This window comes from Peromyscus leucopus, chromosome 19, assembly GCF_004664715.2.
Source record: "Peromyscus leucopus breed LL Stock chromosome 19, UCI_PerLeu_2.1, whole genome shotgun sequence".
Taxonomy (NCBI): Eukaryota; Metazoa; Chordata; class Mammalia; order Rodentia; family Cricetidae; genus Peromyscus; species Peromyscus leucopus.
This window is the reverse complement of record NC_051079.1, coordinates 3,368,883-3,391,349: the sequence shown is the minus strand read 5'-3', so window position 1 is coordinate 3,391,349 and position 22,467 is coordinate 3,368,883. Positions and strand designations below refer to the sequence as shown.

Here is a 22,467-nt window from a genome sequence, read left to right as displayed (position 1 = left end):
TCATATAGTGCCTATGGTTAGACATGGGGGAATAGGACATGGTGGCCCTGGGGACAGGGAAGGGTCACATATCGCACAGGGTGTCAGGGCGCCTGACCTCTGACCTCTTTAAGAGTTCTGAAAGGATTGCCAGCACCCACGTTAAAGCCAGCCAGGGTGGCACACCAGTGATGCCAGCACCCTGGGGACAGAGAGGAAGAATCTGCTGGTCAGCCAGCTTCGCCTCATCAGGAAACGCCCAGACCCGTGAGAGGCCTTGTCTGAGAAATCAGAGTGGACCCCTGACATTGACCTTGGGCCTCCACACTCACTCATGTGCACACTCACACATTCACGCACTCCACACTCACGTGCACACACACACATTCACACACATACAAGCAAAAGATATTGCGAGGTTCAAGTTTTCTTTATATCATTTCAGTAGCACAGGCCAATCAGGGAACCTGAAGGAAGAGGATCTGACACATCCCACCACGGCCTGCTATTCCTGACTTAAAGAGAAGGGCCAACGCTCTTCTTACCCCACAGACTAGACAACCTGTGGTCTTTCAGTTTTCAGTCTTGTAGACGGGCACAGTCTTCCCTGAACTGTTAACATGCCCTCGGCCACTGCCTAGGTGTCTTCTCCACAGCCAGCCTGCTGGGTCAGAAGCAGGTCCACTGTAAGGTGTCGCCAAACACTCTCAAAAGTCACCGACCCACCCTGGGCTAGCCGTTCAACATTATTCCATCGCTGAGGGGAAGTAACGGGTTCTGTGACAGTGGACCATGTGGAGGGCTTTTTTCACAGCTCCAGCGAGCTGTGCTTTGGGCAGAGCCTGAAGCTGGTGGTCTCACCCTGGAGCTGTGGCCATTTTAACTGATGCCTTAAGAAAGGACATATGGCCGGGTGGTGGTGGCCATGTCTTAATCCTAGCACTTGGGAGGCAGAGGCAGGTGGATCTCTGTGAATTTCTCTGTGAGTTCAAGGCCAGCCGGGGCTACAGAGTGAGTTCCAGGACAGGCACCAAAACTACAAAGAGAAACCCTGTCTCGGGGGAAAAAAAAAAGAAAAGAAAAGAAATGGCATCTGTGAGCTGGATTTCAGAAGCAAATCCTCGCACCCATCTCTCTCCAGTAACTTCACAATCTTCAGACCTTTCTTTCTTGAATTCAACTGATTTTACTTCAGTGCTTCACTGAAGGAGAAATTTCAGACTCATTTTCAATTAACCATTACATAATACTTCCTGCAAACTCTGTTTCTTCTTTGTGTGGACAGCAAGTAATTTAGAAGGAAGCCCTGAATAGTACAGTACTACCATTTCAATGGACGTGGTCAACTGTCCTTGTACGTGTACACACACACACACACACACACACACACACAAAATCCAGTGGGCCAATCATGACTCTCTTAAATCTCTGGATTAACCAGTATTAGAGGGAGAGAAATAGACGCCCTTCACCCAGCCCAGGCCGGGTCTAGCTGGCTCTCCTGCTGACTGGCTAAGCCCCATGCTTACAGTAAGGATTATTCCCAAAGCATGTGTGCCATTGTCCTTGTGCCTGCGACTGTCTTCTTCACTGTCTAAACAGATGCAGATTAGGGACAAAATGTTAGCATGTAAAACATAATTACAGGCTTTGGGAAACTCTGAAAAGGGCAGATAGCTTTCGAAGTAGCTTTGGGGTTAGGGCAGGAGGAAGAAAACTGGAAGACTCACAAAACCACCTTAGGGATCCTGATACAAGAATCTGGGGACAGCGACGGGTGTGGCTTCAGACCAAAAGCCAACTGGAAAATCTACCCAAAAACTCACCAAAGAAAGGCCTTGGCCCTACCCCAAAAGTCACAATAAAAGGCTTACTGGCTAACCGCCGCCATAAGTGCCTTTGAAAGGCAGCAATTGCCTGTGTGCCATCCTGGGGGAAGAGGGTCTTGAATATGCTCGGGCACACTCAAGTTCTTTAACGACAAATGGGAAAGGAAATTCCCATTGCTAAACCCTTCATGTTCACTCTGCTTCCTTTTCTTTCTTCTCTTTCTCTCTCTGAAGGACAGACCATCTAGATGGTGACCCAGATCCTCAAATCCTCCTTCCTGACAATCCCCAATCAAAGTGAAACCAAAAGGAAGTGCCACAGGTCTAAGCCTTTACCATGGCTCTGGCCCTGTCCGGGCTCTGGTAATTGCTTCCCAGCATTTTCTCCCTTCCATGCTTACATGTGCACTGCCACAAAAATTAGTTTAAAAAAAAAAACTTTTAAAAAAATGTATGAATTTTATTGGGCGGATGTGGGTGGGGAGAGTTCTTTCGTTCCATTATGTGGGTACTGGGATCGAATCTGCATCGTAAGGCTTGGCAGCCTATACCTGCTGAACCACAGAGCCATCCTGGGATCTAGAATTAGCTTTCTAAAATAATAACTCTTACATCTACACTACTCTCCTACTAAAAACCATGAAACTTTCCTACTGCCCAAGGGACAGAGCTACAAATTGGGAAACCACCTAACCTACACATGTCAACTTCTTGGTCCCTTCAACACAGGGCCATGTCTGCAGCCACAGGGCTGCTTCACCCTGAACAAAACACAGCCTGACCCCAGGCTACTTCCTTCCTAGGTCTCTAGGCAACTCCTCTAACGCACCTCCGTTTCCAAGGCCCTGGGTCCAAGTCCTGACTGCATGAGTGATCCCAGAAAACAACCGAACCACTTCTGAGCCTTGGCATCTTCCTCTGCTGACTGGGGAGGTGACAGCACCCACCTTTCAGGTTCACGGGGAAAGGTGAGTGAGGACATTCAGCAAGGAGGCCCCCCAAAAGTGCCACATATCCCTGTGGCTGTAGGATGAATTGTGTCCCCCACATCTTGCCATCAGACCCCATGCCCCATCCCTAATCCCCAGTGTGGCTCTGTCTGAAGATGGAGCTTTTAGGAAGGAATTGAAGTCAAATGAGGTCATAGGAGCAGCATCCTGGAAGCTTTGTGACAGGAAGAGACTGTCTTACTCTAAGTCTTCACGCTGCTGCTCAGAGAAAAGACCATGTAAGGACTCAGCAAGAAGGTGGCCAGGGAGAGAGCTATCACCAGATTCCCAAGCATGCTGACTCCCTGATCTCAGACCTCTAGCCTCCAGGACTGTTGGGGAATAAATCTGCTCTCAAAGTCACCCAGTCTTGGACATCGTGTTTTGGCAGCCCAAGCTAACTAATATACCCACTAGTTCTCTTCTTGTGATTTGACTCCATTAAAGTATAGACTATGTGGACCTTCTGGGTCTTTGAAGGCAGAGAATGCATCTGATTTACTTATATTTCTTCCTAGGATGTGCCAAGATGATCTTAACCTAAATAGTTAGTCAAAAAATAAATATTTAATTTATAAATAGAAATAACGTTTGTTTCAATTTTTATTTATTTATTTTTTTTTTTTTTTTTTCGAAGGTTTCTTTGTTACTTTGCGCTTTCTGAATCACTTGTAGCCAGTGCTCGACTCACAGAGATCGCTGCTCTGCTCCGATGCTGATTAAGCGTGCCACACGGCAAAATGAATCTTTTTTTTTTTTTTTTTTTTTTTTTTTTTACATTTTTTGTTACTTTGCGCTTTCTGAACTCACTTGTACCAGCTTTGTTTCAATTTTTAACATATATATATTTTTTATATATACATATATATAAAATATATAAATATATATATATATATATATATATATATACCAGATTTTGATCTTTTTAATGTGTATGTATGTGTGTTTTTCAGGAGGATGTTGATGTGCCCTGAGCAGTACCCAGGCTAGAAGAGGGCCTCAGGTCCCCGAAGCTGGAGTTACATGCAGCTGTGAGGGGCTGTGTGGGAGCTGAGAGCCCACTGTGGGTCCTCTGTGGGGGCAGCATGCAGGCTTCCATCTGAGCCACCTCCCCAGCCCCAGGTTTTGTAAGGGATAAATATTACCACCCCCCACCCCCGGGGTTTACGTAACTAGTCCAGGGACACAGTTACATTAAACAGGTTTTTTATTGCTGAAACTGTATTGACCCTAGGCTGATGACCTACATACAAGGAAGTCTCTTAAAGGAAAAACAAAACGAAACAAAACAAAAAACAAAAGAAAGACCAAGCCACCTGAAGAAAAAAAAAGAACTAAATGTCTTCCTTCTTGACCTAATCATCATATCTGCCTACACCAAATAAAACGTCACAGTCCCTTCATGATCTCCCTTCATGATCTCAATGCTCCCAGTTCACACCAGCAGCCTTGGGGCCAACTATACTAAACTTAAAGAGTACTTTATATTTGTTATGAGTTTCATGAGTTTATAGTGATTGAGTCCAGTGTCCAAGTTATAAATCGTTAATAACGAAGTACTAAAGTGGCCAGTCAACAGTATGCAGAGTGTCTAATACATTAAGGGTTAAAACAATTGAGAGATATCAATTTGTACTTTGACCTAATTATACTGATTAAACAGTTTAGCTGAAATGCTTAAACACCGCTCACTAATCCCCCAAGAGGTTTTCCTATCACAAAAAGAATCCACACATCCAAAAAACTGGGGACTGTGTGGTACACAGAGTAGGACCCCTATTTAAAACACACGCACATTCCAAGTCCCTGCCGTGAGTGGCCCTCAGGCAAAGTTCAGAGGACACAGCAAACAGAACAGCCGAGTGCTGACCCGGCAGCGTGCAGTCTCGGTGTTAGAGACAACAGACAGTCTTGCCTCACACACGTCCTAGTTTCTGTGCTGTTACTGGGACAAAACACCCTCACAAAGCCACAGGAAGAGACGTTTATTTGGCTCACAATTCCAGATTACAGTTCATCATTGTAGGGAAATCAAAGGCATCAGAAACTTGAGACAACCAGTCATCACCCAGAATCAAGAGCGGGGAATGGATGCGGGCACGTCTGGTCCCAGCTACTTTATCCACTCTAATACAGTCCAGGATGTCCTGCTAGGGATTGGTGTCACCAACAATGGGCAGGTCTGCCCGATATGATTAATACAATCAAGATAAACCCTCACAGACGTGTGCACACACCAACCTGCTCTCTAGACAGTCCCTCACCGAGACTCTTTCCAGGCCATGCTAGATTGTGTCAAGTTAACAATTAAAACTCACCATCCCAACATGACAGTACACTACAAAGAAGCAAATAGACTTAAAATAGGCAATTTATCATAATAACAAATGAGAAAATTATAATTGTTCTGTGTTTTCAAGAAATATCACAAAACCCTAAGTCCGCAGGTACCATTATATGCCGTGGTGAACGACTGAAAACCGGTCCAAGGAGCAGGACAGGGACGCCTACTTTCATTACTTGTCAGCAGCACAAGACGCTGCAGCCAGAACTAAGGGTGAGAAACAGAAATGAAAGGCATTCAAACTGGAAAAGAATAAAGTTATTGCTGTTCACAGATGGCAAAATGGTATGTGTAGAAAACACTAAAAATTCCACAAAACTGCTGGAACCAATAAAAATTTAACAAAATCTCAGGATATAAATAATATAAAAATCAGTCACATTTATCTACAATGACAATAAAAAACTTAAAATGATGTTAAAAAATAATTCCATTGACTTTAGTACCAAAAAGAAAAAAAAAGAATAAAATACTTAACCAAGAAAGTGAAAAGCTTGCACACTGCAATCTAGAAAATATTTCTGAGGGGAATTAAAGGAGCTAGCAGCAAGTGGATGGAAAAGGCGTCCATACTCATGGACTCGGAGACTTAACCTCGCTAAGATGTCAGGATCACCCAGGATGATCTAGACATTTAACATAACTGCTGCTAAAAGCTAATATATATTTTTGCAAGAAAAAAAAACCATCTTAAAATTCATACAGAATCTCAGACTCCAAATAGTGAAAAATTATCTTTAAAGGACACAGCTGAACTTCCTGACCTTAAAACTCCCTACAAACTACAGTCACCACCAGCAGCAGACAGGCAGACAGGTAAAACCACGGGATATGAAAAAAGCCCAGAAATAAATCCTGGTACGTATGACCAAGTGGTGTTCAATAAGGAAGCCAATACCATTCCACCGGGGAAAGGAACGTCTTTCATTTTATTTTTAAAGATTTATTTGTTTGTTTGTTTGTTTGTTTGTTTATTTATTTATTTATTTATTTATTTATTTATTTATTTATTTATTTATTATGTACACAGCATGTATGACTGCAGGTCAGAAGAGGGCACCAGATCTCATTACAGATGGTTGTGAGCCACCATGTGGGTGCTGGGAATTGAACTCAGGACCTCTGGAAGAGCAGTCAGTGCTCTTAACCTCTGAGCCATCTCTCCAGCCCCCGTCTTTCATTTTAACTGTGTGGGGTGGGGAGGGAGAGTCCTGGAACTCCCCGTCTAAAGCAGGCTGGCCTTGAACTCAGAAATCCAACTGCCTCTGCCTCCTGAGTGCTAGGATTAAAGGCGTGCGCCACCATGACCGCAAGAAAAGGTTTTCCTTTCCAACAAATGTGTGTCAAGGCCAGAGATTAACCTCACCTGCTGTGCCTCAGGTGCCAGCCTCCTCTTTTTCTTTCTTTTTATTTTATTTTTAAAATTTTTAAGTCTTTCCCTTGTACTGGAACTCACTAAGCTAGACTGGATGGCTACTGAGTGGCAGGAATCCTCCTGTCTCTGCACCCCCAGCACTGGGACGGCAAGCACACAATGTCACACCCAGCTTTTTAACAGGGGAAACTGAGGTCTTCATGCTCACACAGCAAGCGGTTTACCAATCAATCCTCTCCCCAGCCCAGCAGCGAGCGTTTGTTAACCGCCTTATCCTCACTCACTCTCACTCTTTGTCCCCAACAACTCAAGTGAAGAGCGGCAGTCTGCTGCACGGCTACAAGCCTGCCCAACTTTCAGATCCTCATGTTTTGCTTATCTGTGTTCAATTGTTGCTACATCCTGGTGGTCATTTAGAGTTGCTGCTGTATTCTGAAAATACTTCTAGAGATTAAATAGCCAATTATTTATTTTCCCTACTATCATTTACAGGTTATCAAATACCTTTCAACTACATCAGCACTGGTTCTGGCCTCTTCTCTCCTTAGACATACAGGTAGACAAGCTCTTCAATCATTTCTACTCTGTGCTCTGAGCACAGGGCTAGCTCTGGCAAGCAGCTTGTGAAGGTGATATCCACACCACATTTGTCACTAACTGCAGACCTTCCAACCTATCTCTAGAGTTTTCCTGCCTGGCCCACAGTCAGGACAAATCTCTCTCTCACCCGCCAGTTCCACAGCCGCTCAGACCCAACCAAGTAAACACAGAGACTTCTATTGCTTACAAACTGTATGACCGTGGAAGGCTTCTTGCTAACTGTTCTTATAGCTTAAATTAATCCATTTCCATAAATCTATACCTTGCCACGTGGCTCGTGGCTTACTGACATCTTCACATTCTGCTTGGCAGTGACTCCTTCTGCCTTCCTGTTCTTTCTTTTCTCCTCTCTGTTAGTCCCGCCAATACTTCCTGCCTAGCCACTGGCCAATCAGTATTTTATTTATTGACCAATCAGAGTAACACATTTGCCATACAGAACATCCCACAGCATATCTCCCAACCAGAACTTTTCAAAAAGTAACGGGGTTGGAGCTGGGGAGATGGCTCAGTGGTTACGAGCACGGGATGCTTTTCCAGGGGACCTGTGTTGGATATTCAGCACCTATGTATTGGCTCTCAACCATCCATAACTGCAGCTCTAGGAGATCTGATGCCCTCCTCTGGCCTCCACAGGCCCCGGGCATGCATGTGGTACACATTCATACTGACACCCATATGAACAAAATAATGAAATAAAAATAAAAAATTTAAAAAGCAGTAAAACTGATGAAGGCATTTTCATTACTTTTTATCTTAAAGATACAAAATGGTTCATTTATTGTATGTGGCAATAACTACAAATTGTAATAATGTGTTTATAATTAAAAATATCTATCTGTCAATGTGAGCAATCCAAATACTAATTCATTTTAAAAACTCATCTAGACCTTTTGGAGCTCTATCCCTCTGTCTCTGTCTCTGTCGCGTTCTCTGTCTCTCTCTGTCTCTGTCTCTGTCTGTCTGTCTCTCTCTCTCTCTTCAAAGTGCAGCTGACACGGCATGATAAACTTCAGTCCACCAGTCTGTTGTGATACAGTCTGAGCTCTGTAGGTGCCTGTGGCTCCCTCCAATGGCCACCCTTTGCCTGCAGAGCACGAACATTTCATCTGTGCTTACTTCATTATTCTCAAGATTCCTCAGCCATAACTCCCTCCAGCGCTCCGTGATGAGCTTTTGTTGTTGCACAACTTGAAATTCTTCTATTTAGAGGACAGCGCCCTGGCTTCACGCTCTTCTCTCAAAGGCTCAGGCTAGGGCCCAGACGTGAGGTGGACTGCGCAACTGGCCGTGTCCCTCCTTCCGAGTTAGTTTAGCAGTGGCAACTTTTCTAGAACAAGAAAGAACCTCTAAGGTGACATCTCCGCCGTCTCAACCAGCCGAGCTACTTGAGATGGACACGGCTGCTCCCACGGCCCTTCTCTCATTTTCCCGTTTTTATTTTTCTGTGTTATTGCAAGGGGGCGATATCTAGCTCACTCTGTAATCTTCATAATTCAAGCTAATGTGGGTGTCATCAATGTAAAATAAAAAACACCATTTGGATGGCATGAGCGGCTGACAGCTGAAGCAAATGGCATTTCAGATGCAAACAACATTCTTTTCAGAGCAATTAAACCAATGTGAAACTTACTACATTATGAGACGAAGTTACTCCCAACCAGTAGGTTTACACTCTAGCTCAGGAGTCCAGAGTCCTGTCCCACAGCACGGGCCTGATGAACTCAACCTCTTCTTCACGTTGGCCTCAACCAGAAGAGGAGAGCAGGTTCTGCCAGACAGAGGAGTGTCAAGTGCTTTTCCTGACAGTCAGAGATTTCCCTGACAAAGCATAACTTGAGATTTTGCAATTCACTGCTCAAAATGAGGGATGGAAAATACATCACTCAAGCCCTTCATGTGACTCATCCTGTTGGGAACAGCCCTAAGGAGGCCACAAAGCAGAGATTTGACTGGAATCCAATTCCGTTTATATATCCTTTAGCAAATTGAACTTTGATGCAAAAATCCTATCATGTTGGAATCGTACTTTCTAAAAAGTCTTATTAATGGTGGGATCAAAGGATAAGAATTTGTGAATCTGTGTGTCCTTGATTGTTATCTTACGGTGAATAGTTTAAATGAAGTAAAGCCCAGGGGAACCTGGCCCCAGGGTGAGGCAGGAAAGGACAGTCCTAAAGTAGAGACAGTGTGACAAACAGCAAGTTGTCACTCACTGGGGTGAGAAGTCTCAGGCCCAGATACAGACTCTTCCAGAAAAGCTCCACCCAGCAAGGAATCTTGATGATCAAGGGCACCTGTTAGAATAGGTTGGGCTAACATGCAGCTGATGTCGCATTGTGAGAACAGGGAAGGAACTCTGTAGTATGGGGCCCTATCAGTTGCTTCTAAACACAAGGACAGAGCGTCCCCACAAGGCATCCTGTCCTATTTCCCCACCAGAAAATGGTTCTTTGGGCTATGTAACTTTTAGGCAACTGTGCCCTCCTTTCTGGAGATGTAGGTTTTAAAATTTTAAAAACATGTTTTAAATTTGTATAATAGATGTAATAAAAAGCTTACTGGATTTCTGGAAAGGATACAATTAGTCAATACCCTGCAGTACAAAGCTAAGAAGACTTGAGTAATAATAAGGAAGAGGCCCAGGACCCACAGGTTAGTTCTGCATTGGGTAAGACAAAAGGAAGGTCCCTTGATGGCTCTGAGTGTACATGGTAAGGGACAGGAGAACTGGGGATAACAATGTTTCCAGGAACTATTTGGGACCTAAAAGTAGCACATGTGTAACCAAGAAAAACTGGTACTTCAGATCAGTAACTGTGAGAGTCCACCTGGGGGCTCTTCAGCCTCCAAGGAAAGTTGTACTGTGGCCACAGAAAACATTAGGTGCAACATCCTCCACCATGCTCATACAGCCTCAGCTCCAGCTTGGGCTATGAGTGGGAGACCGAACTGAGGACTCACAGATAAGGAAGCCCATTCTGAACCTTTCCGTCCCAGGGTTTCTCTGGAGAGGCATTTTGGAAACCTGTGTGGCCATTGGAATTGACATAAATAATCACTGTGGTTACAACCAGATGCAACCCATTCTGCTGTGTATGAGTTCTTGGCACTCTGTCCCACACCACTGCGCATCTCTGAAAATTATGAGATATAAAACTGCTTTAATTTATTTCTATTTACACAGGAATAGTTATGACTATCCCTAGTACTCAGGGAGGCTCGTTTCAGGCCCTCATGGTTCCGACCCTCAGTACTTACAGAAAACCTGTGTGCCTTCTCCAGAGCTTTGAGTCATCTAGATTACCTATAATCCTAAACATGTCTACTATAAAGCCAACACATCGCTCCATTTGTTCTTCTGTATAGTACCTAGAAAATGGTGTTGGGTCCCCAGAGATAGAGTTATGGGTGGCTGAGAGTCACCTGATATGGTTTCTGGGGACTGAACTTGGGTCTTCTGCTGTGGGATGTCCTGTATGTTGTGAATAAATAAAACACTGATTGGCCAGTAGCCAGGCAGGAAGTATGGGATAGGCAGGACAAACAGAGAGGAGAGGCTGGGAGGGGGAAGCTGGGGGAGACGCCAGCCTGCCGTCCAGGGAGCATCATGTAAAGACAGCAGGTAAAGTCACGGAACACATGGCAACATATAGATTAACAGAAATGGGCTGAGTTTAAGAGTAAGAGCTAGACAATGGTAGGCCTGAGCTAATGGCCGAGCAGTTTAAATAATATAAGCATCTGAATGTTTATTTTATAAGTGGGCTAAGGGACTGCCGGGGCTTGGCGGGACCTAGAGAGAAAAACTCTAGCTAGAGTCCTCTACAAGAGCAGTATGCACTCCTAACCACTGGCCATCTCTCCAGCCCCTGGTTCTTAATTTTTAACTTGACTCGGATACTGATGTTGCCCAACTCCCCTGCAAAGTCTTTGAAGTTCATCACCTAGCCCTACATGCCTAGTACCACTTCTATAGTCTTGACTGGACGGGATTTCAAGCAACTACTGTTTACCAAGACCCTGGGTCAGGGTATACCCATGTTCTTCAACAGGAACTTCGTTATTTTGACACTTCCCGGACAAAGGTAGCCTGGCCCAGCCTGGATTCTCCCTGTCAGGGTCACACCCCTTTTCTCTTAACACAGGGAAATGTGCTGCAACTTCCTTTCTGTTAAAGTGCACAACACTTTCATTCTTTACCTATGTGTGAAAGATTCTCATCTTCTGTTACATCCAAATCTGTTCCCTACTTACAGCTACAGCGTCTAACTACATATTCTCCTGGTGAAAGCAGGCTGAGTATATGGGATTGGAATTATGAATTTGTTTTATGTTTGCTTCTTTATACTACAGGATATTTCATCTGCCAATCTCAATTTCAGACCACAAAGGGGGAATCACAAACTGTCTGTCGCGCAAAGAAGGCACAGGTGTGATGCCATCAAGAGTTATGGCTCTAGAAAGCTCCCGGTGAGGCTGGCCTTGTCACAGCACAGCCCACTGAAAGAACTCTGCTCCCCAGCATCACACCTCCCTGGGCCAGGTGCAGGTGACGCTCACGGCCCTGCAGACACTGACTGGGACATAGACCCTCACTGGTGCCATGTTTTCCAGGATGGCTCTCCAACCCTGCTCAGCCAGGGCGCTGGGCTGCACCAGGAAGAAAGAATTGACGGAAGATTCTAGACAGTAGTAAACTCCCTGTTTATGGGAGGTCGAATCGAAATTTTAGGGCTGCTCTGGAGTACCTCAAATTGCATCAGGAGGCATGCCCTACATCATACCAGGAATGGGGGGCACCTGAAGGCACTGTGCCCTGGCCAGTAAAGGGGACCTGCTTTTATTTATTTACTTAAGTGTGTGTGTGTTTGTGTGTGTGTGTGTGTGTGTGTGTGTGTGTGTGAGAGAGAGAGAGAGAGAGAGAGAGAGAGAGAGAGAGAGAGAGAGAGAGAGAGAGAGAGAGAGAAAGGGAGGGGAGGGCAGGGGAGAACACGTGCACCATGGTGTTTGTCGAGGGCTGAGGACAACTTTGTGGGGTTGGGTGGGTCCTTTTCTTCTAACTTGACGTGGGTTCCAGGTGTCACCTCAGGCCCTGGGTCTGGTGCAGCAAATGCTTTTACCTGCTGTTCTTCCTCAATGACCTGCTCTGGCTGTTGCTGTTTTCTATGATTTAATCATTTATTCAAAAGACAAAAACATCCACCCAGAGATCTTCGTCAACTTTTGGGTGCGAGATGTTGTCTTCTTTATCTTAATGCCTGTGCTTCTTTTTTTTTTTTTTTTTTTTTTTGGTTGTGAGCCTAGCCTTTGTCAGCTGAGTCATCTCGCCAACCCATGTCTATGGTTCTCAGCATCTCCCAGAGGCACAGCGTTACTGGAACAAATGAGCAATCTGGCTGTTCCTGAGGCTCCCGGCCTCCATCTGTGCTGGATGACACAGGACCGGTCTCAGCTCTCCTTTCCTGGCTCGGGTGCTCTGCCACCTGCAGAGTCTGGGGTCCCGATCAATGAGCTCTCTTCAGAGAGGGTCTTTATAAGAAGTCACTATGCATAACAGACCAACCAAGACATGGGCTGTTTAGAGACGCCTTAGGGAGCACCAGGAAGAGGCAGAGGAAACGGGCTTGTGGTTCACAGGCGCTTGCCAGGGGAATGGGATGTGCTTGGTGGGGACGTGCTTTTAACACTTCCCAGGCCTCAGAGAACTCCAGCCACCTCAGGGCCTGTGTGCATAGGAAGCCTCTCCAACCAGAGCCCTTTCCTACAGACGAGACAAGGGTGAGAATGTGACACCGTGAAGGATGCAGAACAGGCCAGACAGAAGATGGTTCTGTAGGGAGACGTGCTTGCTGCCAAGCCTGACATCCTGAGTTCAATCCCAGGGACCCACGTGGTGGAATGAGAGAACCAGCTCCCAGATAAATGTCCTCTGACCTTTGACATACACAGACACACATGTGTTTAAATATATGAAGCCAAGAGGGCATGGCAAAGTCCACAACAGGCTGGGTAATGCCAACTATTCCAGTGAGTGGGAGAGGGACTCAGGGCATCTTACACGAACTGGGTGGTGGTGAGGAGTTTCTGGGTGGCAGAAAGAGGTCACATAGTGCCTGGAGAACTTGCCCAAACAACAGGTCTCTTCAGTGGATTCTCTTCGGAAACTTTTATAGGAAAACAGAGGTCATGTGCAGTGGTCACTCACAGACTCTAGGACCAGACCTTAGTTTTACATCCTGTCACTGTGCTTCTTCTCCTGTCTGTTCAAGGGAAACAATCAAAGCACTCCCCACTGGGAGCATGATTATGTGGGGAGTGAAATCCCCAAAGAACTGTGTATGTGGCAGCCACTCAGCAAGCACTACCCAGCAGCCACCTGTTCGTTTTGATGTACTGGTGGGAGGCAGGCTCAGTAAGTGATTTCACTGGTGCTACAGCTCGTGAAAAGACCCAACAAGGGCTGAAGAGCCTCCCAAGCAGATGTGACAGAGACGGTAACTTAGCCAGCCCCCTTGAAGGAAAGGCTCTGGGCATGCACCCCGGCATCTGACACAGACGTCCTTCTGGGGAGCTCTCTGAAGGTCTTTCTTGTACATGTACTTGCGTGTACCTTGTATCTGGAACTCTTCGATGAACAGGAAGAGATGCAGACAAACCTCAGAGGCGAGGAAGGATGGCAAAATGCCCACCAGTCTGACGAAAAGAGACAAGCTCATCTCAATCTTACCGATGTCGAGAAATCATGGCTGACGCTCCCACACAGCAAGTGTATGGACGATTCTATCAAAACTTACACCTCCACTCCTCCCTGTTCTGAAAGTGGGGTGCATTTCCCCACAGTCTCACACACAAAGCATGGCTCAATGTTGATTCTGAATGGGTACCATATTCAGAATTTAGGTTCTAGGAACACAGTCCTAAGTGCTGAAAGAGGTACTGTGTCCTGTCTCATCTTCGAGAGACACACTCAAGCCCCACAGTGAACGTCTGAAGCACTGACCGTACTGAACCTTCGGAATGGCGTTTTCCTTCTTCACACATTACATGGATGATCGAGTTTGGTTTGTAAATTACACACAGTAAGAGAATAACAATAAAATACAATTAATAACAATGTATTATAATAAAGTATTGCAAATTTATGAATTGGCCAGATGTGGTGACACACACCCGTAGTCCCAGGACTTGGAGGCTGAGGCAGGAGTTTGAAGCTAGCCTGGGCTACAGTGAGAATCTGTCTCAAAAAAACTAAAATGAAATAAAATAAAAATGTATGAGTTGTTTATGTCTGGAACATTCCTTGTAACATTTTCAAACTGTGGTTGACTGTGAGTAACTGAAACTAAGAAAAGTGAAACCAGAGAGAATAGCGTAAGGCAGACATGCCATTTCTTCCCCACCCTGCCTCATCCCCTCTCACAGTGTGAGTTAGCACTAGATGGAGTTTTAAAACTGAGGGGAACTTCATCTGGCCTGCACAGCCATTGGCTTCCCGTATTTCTTTAGCGCTTTCTTTTCCTTGAGGCCTTTGCATTAACCCCTCTCAAGTCTCACTGCTGTTGCTAAAGAAAACTGGGTGAGAAAATGGTATGTATGTAAAGCCCAAACAGCCTGCGAAAGGTAGAAACACCTGAGATCTACAAATGGTTTCGTTAACTAGACTAGGACAGATGGAGAGATGGTTCGGCATTTACTTCCTGCTGGTGCTGAAGACCCAAGTTTAGTTCCAACATCCATGTCAGCAGCGCATAACTACCTACTCAGGTCTAGAGTGAGCTGATGCCCTCTATTGGCTCCTGTGGGCACTGCACTCACATGCACATACACCCATTCACACATACATAAAATTAAAAATTAAAATGAATCTTAAAAAATATAATAGAAAAGTCTCCATGATCCAATATTATTTCTCTCTTGTTTTCTTAGCCTCCTCAGAACTTCATAGGGCTTTTCTCCACTGGCTTAGAGGAAACATGTCATCTAACTGACGTAGCTGTCACCACAGTGGGAGTGACTCAGAGCATACAGACTTTCTGGAGGCGCACTCTTAACTTTGCATCTGCACAAATGTGTGTGTGTGTGTGTGTGTGTGTGTGTGTGTGTGTGTGTGTACACACGTATGTGTGAATGCACCCATGCCACAACCTAAGGTTTTGGGAGGGTGGGTATTTTTGAGGGGGGTGTTATTAATTTCCTCTAAGCCCTCCCATTATTCTATGGGCAATTGCATTTTTAAAAAGAATCCCACTTCAGCTAAATGAATTCTGAAGGAATATTTAATTGGGACCTTTCCATGAATTACAACAGGTGGAAGGAAATCAAGATGAGCCTTCCACCCCCTGAAGGGAGGAAGGCAGAAGAGTCAACAGACGGACGCACTAGCGTTTCTACCAGTCCCTCAAACCATTTTTGCTCGCAGTCCTCTGTTTTTCTTGAATTTCTGCACCTGAGGATTTATCGAGACTCTAGCAGCAAAGCTGAGCTTCCCTGCTGCCCCTGAGCTTCCTACATCCTCCAGCTTCTGCCTTCCTCTGGTCTGACGTGGGGTGGAACAGGGAAGAAGCTTGGACCCTACCAGCCCGACATGGTTTGTACCTGGGCTAGCTTACGGTCTGTCACAGCCACCTACTGCTGAAGTTGTGGTGCACAAGCAGCTACAGGCTGGAGGTGATCAAATGAATGCAGCTGTGGCCCAATAAAACTTTATTTGCAAAGACAGACAGCAGGACGGAACTGGCTGGTAGACCATACTTTCCACCCCCTGAATGATACCAAACTATCTCTGCAGCAATAATCCTAGTTCCACAGTCAACATGTTCTCAAAATACAGACATACAGTACACAACTCCATAACATGTTCCATAACTGTGCTGAGCAGTTTAGGATCTGTATCCACAGTGCACACATGTGCACACACACACATTATTTATCACAAAGTTTTCTTTCTTTTACTTTTAACACTTTGGGGCATTTTATAATTAAAATGAAAAAGAAAAACAGAATTCATAATCTTACCTATGTCTTTCTCTATCAAATCCTTACTTATTTGTGCATATTTAACATTGGTGCATGCTTAATGGCCCATACATACATCTGCCATGCTTGGGATTGAACACAGGATTCTATGCATCCTCAGCATATTCTTTAATATTCTTATTACTTCAGTAATATCCACAGCCAGAAACCGGTAGCAATACTGTCAGAATAAGACCTTGTCAAAAAGATGCCAAGAGGTGGGTGGAATGTAGCTCAATTGGTAGAATCACGCCTAACAGCAGGGACCCCTGAATTTGATCCCTAGCACCACATCGACTGGGCATGGTGAGGGGCGTGCCTGTCACCTCGTCACTCAGGAGCTAGAGGGGTAGGTGTATCAGAAGTTCGGTCTCATTCTCTGTTACACAGTAAGTTTGAAGCTAGCTTGGGCTGCATGAGCCCCCTCCCCCCGAAAAAAAAAAAAGATGACAAGAGAGATGCAGGGGATGTGACCGTAGCCATTACGGGAGGACGGAGGCTAAATGTCGGGTAATTCCTATGGGAACAGAAATGACCAAGCTCATTGGCGCTCCACATCAGGTTATTCTCTGAGCTTCACGTCTGCCTCCTCTCCTACCAGCCCTCTGATTAAAAGACCTTCAAGACATAAAGAGGAAACCACCGTGTCACATGGGGATGGAGGAAGCCCAGGAGTGGATTATGGTCACGACAGCACAAACACACAACTGTCTCAGGGAACAGGGAGCTGACATCTAACAGCAAAACAGCCCTAAGGAAAGAATCACCGACTCCCTGGCAACATGCACAACCAGAGGAGAGAGGAAAGCAAAAACAGAAAAACCATCCACGCAACATCAGCTGCTACTCAGCACACTGCAGCTTTGACCCTCCATGTCTGTCCTACCTGGGTTTCCACCGGCTCCTCCCTCAAACCTAGCTTAAACCACACCATCTCTCACATCCTTCTTCTCATCTTCCCCCAGCTCCTCTCCTTCAACGGACTTCCTTCTGCATGAAGAAGCTCGGGCAGCATTTCCTCTGTGAAATGTCCTCTGGCCGGGCTCGGCACTGTTCACTCTGTCCCTGCACACTGCAATGACCGGTGAGTGGTTTCCTGGCCTCTCCAACACTGAGACTCTCGGGCATCTCACCAACTTTGTCTTATCACCAGCTCCAAGGTCTGAGTGTGGGTCACACAAGCCAACAGCAGTTCAGTGTGTGGACCACTGCACGAGAGCCTGAGCTCTGGGAACCGGAGTATCCTGAACTTACAAGCACAGCTTTGGGCTCAAAGCAGAACAGTCCTGAGGCATTAGCCAGACAGCTTTTCCTTACTATAACAAAATACCTGACAGGGGGTACTTTACAGAAATTCTTCTTACGCTCAGTGCTATGGAGGGTCACAGTCCACGATCAGCGATACCCTGGTAAGGGGCAGCCAGTGGTGCATGAGGGAGGGTAGCTTATACAGGCGTGTGGAGTCACATGGCATGGGCAGAGCCAGGTAGGGTCAGGCTTCCTCCTTCTTCTAAGAACTACCAGAGGGTGCCATGAGAAATACGCTCAAGCCCCCGGTGACCTAAGAACCTCTGACTAGGTCCCACCTCCTAAAGGTTCCCCCTTCCAATAGTGCCAAGGCTTTAACCATCTCCCAAAGGTTCCATCTCTTAGGACAGTCAGGCCTTTAAATTCAATACAGCAGAGAGACACAAAGCACATTCACACCACAGCACAAACCTGCCCTGGTCTCTGTGGAGACATCTCCATGTGCCCGACAGTGGCTGAGCACACAGGCACTGCCATCTGCAGGAGGAGCAGAGTCAGCAGGGTCTCCACTGGGCGGGTATTTCTAATCCCCATGGAAACACATCTGTGCTATACAATCCAGAATGGCTTTCATTGTAAGCAGTTTCTACAAGTGGCCATTGCTCATGTGGTACCTATTGATGAAACTTCTCAACTCCTTCATGTGGCATGAGAAAATGACCTTCTTACTAAAAAAAAAAGTTACGATAATGCTAAATAGACAGTGTTTCTTTGTTCGTCTGAAGGAGAGGACTTTTACCAGAAAGTGGAGTAGTCACTGTTAGAAGACAGTAAGAAGGAAATAGCTAGTGTTGTGGGATATTTGTGTTGTGAAACTCCAAGACTGTTAATAAAATTAACCTTGGGTCAGGGGGTGGAGCCAGCGACTAGTTGACAAGAATTAGCCATAGAGTATGGAGGACCCGGGGAGCTGGATAGAGAGGCGCAAGGAAGTAGTAGGGAGGGACTTAGAGATTCATGGTCTTTTTTGGTCTGGAACATGTGGAGAGACGCTTGCTGGGTCTCTGGTAAAACGGGGAAGGTCACCTGGTTGCTCCTCCGCCACCTCTTTGATCTGTCAGGTTTTCACCCCACTATCTGACCCCCGGGTCTTTATTGGTAAATGGCGCAGCTCAGATAAAACAGCAGCAAGAACTCTGGTTCCCACTGCCCTGGGGACAAGCTGGTCATGGAGTCAGTGTTGAGTGTCCAGCAGGTCATTCACTGCCGGACAGGAAAAAAAAAGCTTTCCTAAATTATCATATGACCGTCAAATGTGGTCCCTGAGGTGAGCACTGTGCAGAAGAGCTTGGGATTGTCAAGATGGCTCAGGTGGCAGAGGTACTTGCCACCAAACCGGAGGATACCGGCTTGACCCCCAGGCACCACATGACGGGACCTCCCCACACACATGCACGAAACAAGTAAGTAAAGCAGATGTCATCTAAAATGTATCTGGACGAGCTAGCTGCATAAACGGGGCATTCTGCCTTGTGCTAAACGGTGGTGGCAGCAAGAAACACCGAGATGGCTAGCTTTCACCGCCTGTCACACGCCTACCAAGGTGGCTAGCCTTCACTGCCTGTCACACGGCCTACCAAGGTGGCTAGCTTTCACCGCCTGCACACGTGGCGTCAGGTTCCGATGATTCTTGTTAATATTGTGCTTTTTGATTCTGTTTTTGTTTTTAATTTGTTTGTTTGTCTGTCTGTCTGAGACAGTGTCTCTTGTATCCCAGGACGATCTCACATTCACTATGTAGCCAAAGATAACCTTCCCATCCTGCTCCTCAGCCTTTACTCCAGAATGCTGGGACTCTTAAGCATGTACCACCACACCCAGTTTAAGTGGTGCGGAAGCCTAGGAATCAGATCCAGGCTTCACGCACAGGAGGCAAGAACCCAACCAGCCGAGCTGCATCCCTGTCCCCAGCTCCCCTCCTGTTAGGTCTGACTGTCAGTCCCACTGAAATGGGCACCGCCGCCACCACCACCTCCGTCTTGCAGGCAGTGAAGCAGTTTCTGAGAAACTGAAAGTCAGCATCCACAACGGGGCAGGGCTAGACCGGAGCCCCAGTCCCTGGAAGCCGGTTTCTGACCGTCCTCTATGCAATGTGCTTCCTGGCACATGGGTGAGAAGCAGCACATATTGGAAGTGGGAGGAACGCAAGGTCTTTCCGCATCCCAACCCAGCAGATGGAACACGGGGAAGCTGATGGGATAATGCTGTCAGTCATTCTGTCTTCTCCCCCCATCCCCACTAAAGCTGTGTGACAACACTGGGAATAAGGTCCAGGGCAGACTGCAACTGTCTCACAAACTCAGCAACGGAGGAAGAACGGCGAAACCCAAGTCTTGATTTAGAACCGGGGTGATGGACCCTCACTGCCACACTAAGAGTGAAAACGGATGAAGGAATGTGGCTGGTACTTGTGCTTGGCAAAAAACAGGTATCACAATATTTTTCTTCTTCCTTACTCCCAGTTCCCATTGGAAAACACAGCTCCCAGCTACACATTTCCTGGTCTTCTTCCCTACACAAAACTTCCATTAAGATGCATCTCTGTCACCAGCCCTCTGTTGACCTCCCATGAAACTGGTCAATGCTTCTCAACCTTCTTAACCCTTTAATATGGTTCTTCATGCTGTGGTGACCCCCAACCATAAAGTTATTTTCGATGCTACTTTATAACTGTAATTTTGCTACTGTTACGAATTGTAATGTAAATATTTTTGAGGATGGAGGCTTGCCAAAGGGGTTGCGACCCACAGGATGAGAACCACTCAGCTAAACAAAGAAAAAGGTTCCTGCTTCCCATGGGACAGGAACATTACCACTTGGTCTATCTAGTGAGTTTCAGGCTAGCCAAGGCTACATAGTGAAACTGTGTTTCAAAAAAAAATTTTTTTTAAATAAAAACAAACCTATGAGCAAGCCATAATATAGAATTAGTAACTTTAAAAAATCCTCCATCAAAGCCTTGGATGAAACTCAGCTCAAATCAAAATTTTGCGTGTGTGTGTTTTAAATAAGACATTCTGGGTGAGTTCAAATGTTTTCATTTTCAGACAGGTCAAGGAGCCGACTTAAAAGTTAACCTACAGTAGAGCGAGGTATGGGGCGCAAGCCTATAATCCCTGACACAGGAAGACCGAGGCTAGCCTGAGCTACAAACAATAGACTATGTCTCAAAAGAAAAACAACAACGTAAACCAGGCTTAGTGAAAAGTTCCTAGTTGCAAGATACCTGTTTTTGCTGTTTGTAGAGCAGTCGCTGGGCTCAGTGGAAACCGCCGTTCTTTGAAGTCTAAGCATTTCTCATTTGCTAACACACTCAATTCTCCATCACAACTACACTGCGATTCGCTAATTTCAGTCCTAACTACTGCCTTCAAGAAACTCCGAAGCATACGCCCTTAAACATGTTCAGGAAGGCCTCTAGGCATCCGACTGCCTGTCTACATTACATTCACAGGGCAAACCAGTTCGCTTCCTCAAGCAGGACACCTGGAGGTTTTCCGTTCCCAGTGAAGCGAAGGATCCTTCCACAACAGCAGGAAAGCTACTAGACTTAGTTTTTGAGTAGAATTTTTCAAAGACGGAACACACGTGTTTCCCCTTTCATTCTTCCGTATTAAAAAATATATATATATTATCTTCTATTTTCTTCTTACAAGAGAAATTCTTAATAAATCCGTCTCTTGAAAGACATCAGTAACTCATTTCGAAGACTGAGGTTTTGAAAGGATAGGCAGAGATGGGCGATAAGAGTTTGGTCTGAAATTTGTAAGTTTCTGCACAGCGCGATAATTACACTACACCGTCTTTAAACAACAAAAGCATCGGGAATGCCGAAGGATACAAAGCAGAGCGCCACACAAGGACCCGGCACGGGTGCATCGGGCCGCGCTAGGGTCACAAAGGCTGCCCAGGCAGCACGCGAGCCAGAGTCTCAACCCTGCAAGTGCCAGGCTCGCCGCTGCTTCCGATGCATCAGTCCCCTAAGCCAGTGTGCGGTGGGGGACCAGGCGACTGCTGGAAAGCAGCAGAGAAAACACTGGGCACTCCGCGGAGGGCAGAAAGTGAGCAGGGAATGCGGTGTCTGGGAGGGAAGGGTCAACGCAGCGGGGGGTGGGGTAGGGAGGAGGATGGGGCCAAGGCGCAGGGCAAAGGCTGCAGATAAAGCCCTGGGAGGCGAAGGGGAGCAGGGAAGAGAGCAGCGGCAGGTCGCGAGGTGGCCACCCGGTGCGCGCAGCCGGGGCACAGAGTCGGGGGAGCGGTGTCACCTGTATTGTTTGAAAAGCTGATCCGACTCCCTGAAGCCGTTGTTGAGCAGCATGTTGATGCCAGCCAGGGCCAGCTCCGCGTCCTGCAGGGGCGCCGCCGCCGCCGCCGCCGCCGTGTCCGGTTCGCTTTCGTCCCTCCGCCGCGGCCGCTGCTGCTCCGAGCCGGCCATGGGCGCACGAGGCTCCGCGCGGGCCGAGGCGAGGTGCGGGAGGCGGCTGCAGCGGCCCGCGCTCCCCGAGCCCCGCTCCGACCTGCCGGGAGCCGAGCACAGCAGCCGGCAGGGGGCGGGGAGGGACGCGAAGGCGGAGCCGCCGCCCGGCTGCGGCGCGGGGAACGTGGGCGCCGGGCCGCCCCCACCCGCCGCCCAGGATTACTCAGCAGCCGGCTCGCGGCCACCCCAGCCGTTTCGGGTGTCTGCGCCCGCTTCGATCCAGCCACTCCCGAGCCGCCTCCGCTTCCTGCAGCCCCTCCAGGCCCCGGAACCGGCCCCAGCGGACCCCGGCTAGTGCCCAGGCTGCTGACACCCACGCGAGGCCCCAAGGCCCAGTCCTCCCGGGATAGGATGGACCCCGACGCACTGGGCGGGCGGGGGAGCTTTGACTCGGGGTCAGAGAACTCCTGGTCCGCTGCGACAGAGCGCGGCAGGACACCCAGGTGCTTTGGCCGGGGCTCTAAGTGTCAGAACCCTCGGAAGTCCAGCGCCCGGCACCCCCAACTTCATCCCGACCCAAGCCGCCCGCTAGGCCCAAGGCAGCCAAT

At 47.1% G+C, this 22,467-nt stretch overlaps 1 protein-coding gene across 1 annotated transcript in view; it reads right to left on the bottom strand.

Annotated features, from left to right (window-relative positions):
• Positions 1-22,220, bottom strand: part of Ttc39c (tetratricopeptide repeat domain 39C) — an 89,617-nt gene extending 67,397 nt beyond the window's left edge. Inside the window, exon 1 of the mRNA XM_028876682.2 lies at positions 21,708-22,220. Within this exon, the coding sequence (XP_028732515.1) occupies positions 21,708-21,877 (170 nt within the window). The 5' untranslated portion in view covers positions 21,878-22,220. The remainder of the gene's footprint in view (positions 1-21,707) is intronic.
• Between the last annotated feature and the right edge of the window lie 247 nt (positions 22,221-22,467).